Below are 3,681 nucleotides of genomic sequence, written 5' to 3'. Positions count from 1 at the left end.
GTATCGGGAAATGAAATATTGCGATATTTCAGTGTATCAATATTTTCTTACACACCTACAAACTACTCTATCATACCTGCTGGTTAGTGGACACAACGACACACAACAGAACTCACGTTTTATACCAGTAGATCACAGATGCTTTAACTTTTGTGACTTTTTCACGGACTAGTACTAGGAGGTAACGCTAAAAACAAAGACAGTAACCAGGAAGTGGAAGGGAGGAGCGTGGCAAGAATTTTACCAGAAATACGTCATTAATGACCGTGGCATGTAGGCTATTCTGACTAATAATAAGACCAAGACGGAACATTTGTTTTATTTGATTTTACACTTTAGTACTTGTGTACCTGCAAGACGTTCACTGAAATATTTATGCATTTAAAATGTTCTTCAGCCTGACTAGTTTTTGGTCAGCTTGTTTAACATGTTATTCATGCAAAACTGTGTATGTTTGCAGGGTCTTTAACATACTGGTTTTAAAAAATGTTCTGGTTTTAATCAAGTTCAAGATGGAGTGCATTTTCATCCCAATAAAATTTGGTCATACATGTATTCTTATTAAAAACTCTAATACAACTATGGCTGAGTGGGTATAGCAGTCATCTTTCACTAACCGTGTTTCCATCAAGGCTTTTTGATGCACATTTAGAAGTGTCGTATTAAAAATGCGAAAAAAAGTCAGATGGAAACAGCAAAATTCGAACAAAAAATCTTCAATTCACTAAAAAGTTTTTATGCTCGGTTTTTGAGGTGGTTTTTGGATGATTCGCAAAGTAGTTAATGCGCAAAATGGAAGATGGAAACATGTTTGCCGAATAAATTCTGATGTAGCGCATATTTACCTCACGTTCAGCTGTTTCCGCTTTCCTGCCTCATCCCGGATTTTATCATAAACGCACAAAAACATGGCTGAAACAACAACAACAGCATAGTTTAACATTGTGTTTATTTCCCTACGTCTCCTGGCAGCGTTAAACATAGCCTGTACTAGCTGAATAGATATAATAATTACAACTTGCCCAATAGCAAGGCATTCACGAAAAAATCGCTCCATTGTCCCGAGATGATTAGCCTCTGCTAGTTAGAAAGTTTCACTTCCTGTTTACTACCGCAAAGCTTGTCGCCGACATCTGATGTAATGACGCGTTGCGTAGTCTCGTCTGACGTAATGACGCATTGCGTAGCCTCTTCTGACGTAATCACGCGTTGCTTAGCCTCGTCCGACGTAATCACGTGTTGCGTAGCCTCGTCTGACGTAATCACGCATTGCGCAGCCTCGTCCGACGTAATCACGCGTTGCGCAGCCTCGTCTGATGTAATCGCGCGTTGCGTAGCCTCATCTGATGTAATCACGCATTGCGTAGTCTCATCTGACATAATCACACTTTGTGAAGCCTCATCTGATGTAATCACGCATTGCGTAGCCTCGTCTGATGTAATCACGCGTTGTGTAGCCTCGTTTATTCACATCAAACAGTCGAGAAGGAAACTAGATGGAAACAATCTAGGTTAGAATTTTTGTTTATTTAATTTTTTGCGAATTTTGAAAAGTTCGATAAAAATTCACTCTACAACTGGATGGAAACAAGTTTAATAAGAGAGTTGGGGGGTCGATTCCACCAATAGCCTTGTTTCCGTCAATATTTTTTCTGCGCATTTTTAAGTATTGCATTAGAAATGGTGAATGGAAACAGCATGATTTGAAAAAACTTCCTCTAATTTGCAAAAACGTTCATACGCTCACTTGAGATGGAGGTTGAAGTTCTGACGTAGCAAACATTTACCTCACATGTTGATCAGCTGACTGGCAGCAGGACCCTCCTCCCGCTGTCGGCATCTTCTCAGTTATTCCTGTAACGTGAAGAGAATTGCATTTCTTTCTCTACGTCTCCAGACAGCAGTAACATCACCAGAACTAGTTGATGACAGAATAATTACAACTTTCTGACAGCAGCAACACTTTCCTGATAACTTCTCTCCATTGTCCTGAGATGTGTGGACMCTGCCAGTTTGTGACTTCCTGTTTACTACACACATGTGTCTGACATAATTGATTCACTTCAAGCCAGTTGATGGAAACACGTCTGATTCGCATTTCTGCGTTTTTTCCTTTTTGCAAAATTGTAAACATTTGCTTAAAATTTGAATTAAAATGGGATTTTAACACGGTCATTTTTCAGTCACATACATGGAAATGTCCCTGAACAATGCACTGAACCCTTCATTGGCTCTGATGTGTGTTCCATCAATGTGTGAATGTGATTTAAAAGCACTTATTAGTTTCTATAGAATGAATTATCTACAGTAAATTAGTATTGTAAAGCTCTATAAGAGTACTCAGGGTTCCTGCAGATCCATAAAGTCTTAAAAGGCATTGAATTCATCAATCCAAAAATAAGGCCTTAATTAGCCTTAAAATGTCTTAAATCAATCTTTCAGAAGCCTTAAAAATGTGAACACATTGTAAATAGGATTGTAATTCATCTCAAATATTAAAATAATTAGTAATATTTTTTTCATATTTACATGCTGACCTTTGACATCATTTCCTGTTACTTAGGTGCAAATATCTCAACAACTGTCCATCTGAGCAATGTGAATTTTGTTTTGTAAAATGTTAATAATGTTGTCATTTCTTAAATGCAGTAACTTATTACAAAATTTGATGCCACATTTACTTAAGGTTTCATAAAACTCCAAATTTTGGGTCATTAAACTGACTGCTGAGAATGTTCTTGCTATATTTGATGAAAAAGCRATTAGAGTTGGATAAAAACAATTGGTCTGTTATCAATATTTGAATACTTCAACCAAAAATACTTTGATTCATGACTTTCTGCAACAGTTTTATTTATTATTTTTGTCATTTTTGTGTTTATTATGAAATTAGTCTTAAATTTAATTTCAGTTGGCATTAAAAAGTCTTAAACTGAACTTGTTTTAAACTGCAGGAACCCTGGTACTGAATGAATGTGAGTGTGAAGAGGTCAATGAGGGCACAGACTGTGTTGTAAAGACCTTTGAGTATCTTGCTGGATAGAAGGGAATTATATAAGTACAGTCCATTAATGTTTGACACTGACATGATGTCCTGTGATTCTCTTATAGGTTTACCTCGCTGCTCAGCTGCAGCGCATGGAGCTGGAAAACCCCAACTACGCTCTTACAAGTATGTCCCTTCATATTATCAGCATCTACTCTTTGTGTGTTCAATGTGTGAGCCCTCAGCAGACAAACTGCTCTGTTAGCCTGTCTGAGGTTTGTATTCACTGTGCATCTGTCAGTTCTCAGTGTTACTGTGGAGTTTTGTTGGATCCTTTAGTGATTTTAACTGTTCTGCCAACTGCCTGAACACCACAGCCAGCTGAAACAAAGCTCTGTTTGTCCCTGAGATATATGCACACACACACACACACAGAGAGAGAGACCTACTCCCGAAACACCCTGGCCTCTTTTTGTTTTTCACTTTCAGTCTGCCTAAATGTTCAGGCTAACTAGTTCAGCTCACACACTTATTCTTTTACAGTTTACCAGTCTGGGTGCTGCACAAACATGGATCACCACAAAGCTAAACGTTCTGTTTGTCTAAAGAGATACAAGACTACCGTATTTATTCAAGTATAATACGTAAAATTTAATCCATAAAATCATCCATAAATTTGGGGGGTAGTATTATAC

At 37.7% G+C, this 3,681-nt stretch overlaps 1 protein-coding gene across 1 annotated transcript in view; it reads left to right on the top strand.

Moving 5' to 3' along the window:
* The window catches only part of itprid2 (ITPR interacting domain containing 2), a gene marked incomplete at its 3' end in the record, with an annotated part of 62,581 nt that overhangs the window by 36,371 nt on the left and 22,529 nt on the right, over positions 1-3,681 (top strand). Inside the window, 1 exon segment of the mRNA XM_014032895.1 lies at positions 3,112-3,172. Within this exon segment, the coding sequence (XP_013888349.1) occupies positions 3,112-3,172 (61 nt within the window).

The sequence above is a fragment of the Austrofundulus limnaeus genome, unplaced genomic scaffold (assembly GCF_001266775.1).
Source record: "Austrofundulus limnaeus strain Quisiro unplaced genomic scaffold, Austrofundulus_limnaeus-1.0 Scaffold1569, whole genome shotgun sequence".
NCBI classification, from domain to species: domain Eukaryota; kingdom Metazoa; phylum Chordata; class Actinopteri; order Cyprinodontiformes; family Rivulidae; genus Austrofundulus; species Austrofundulus limnaeus.
Note: the sequence above shows the minus strand (reverse complement) of the source record. Positions and strands in the feature narration are given on the sequence as shown.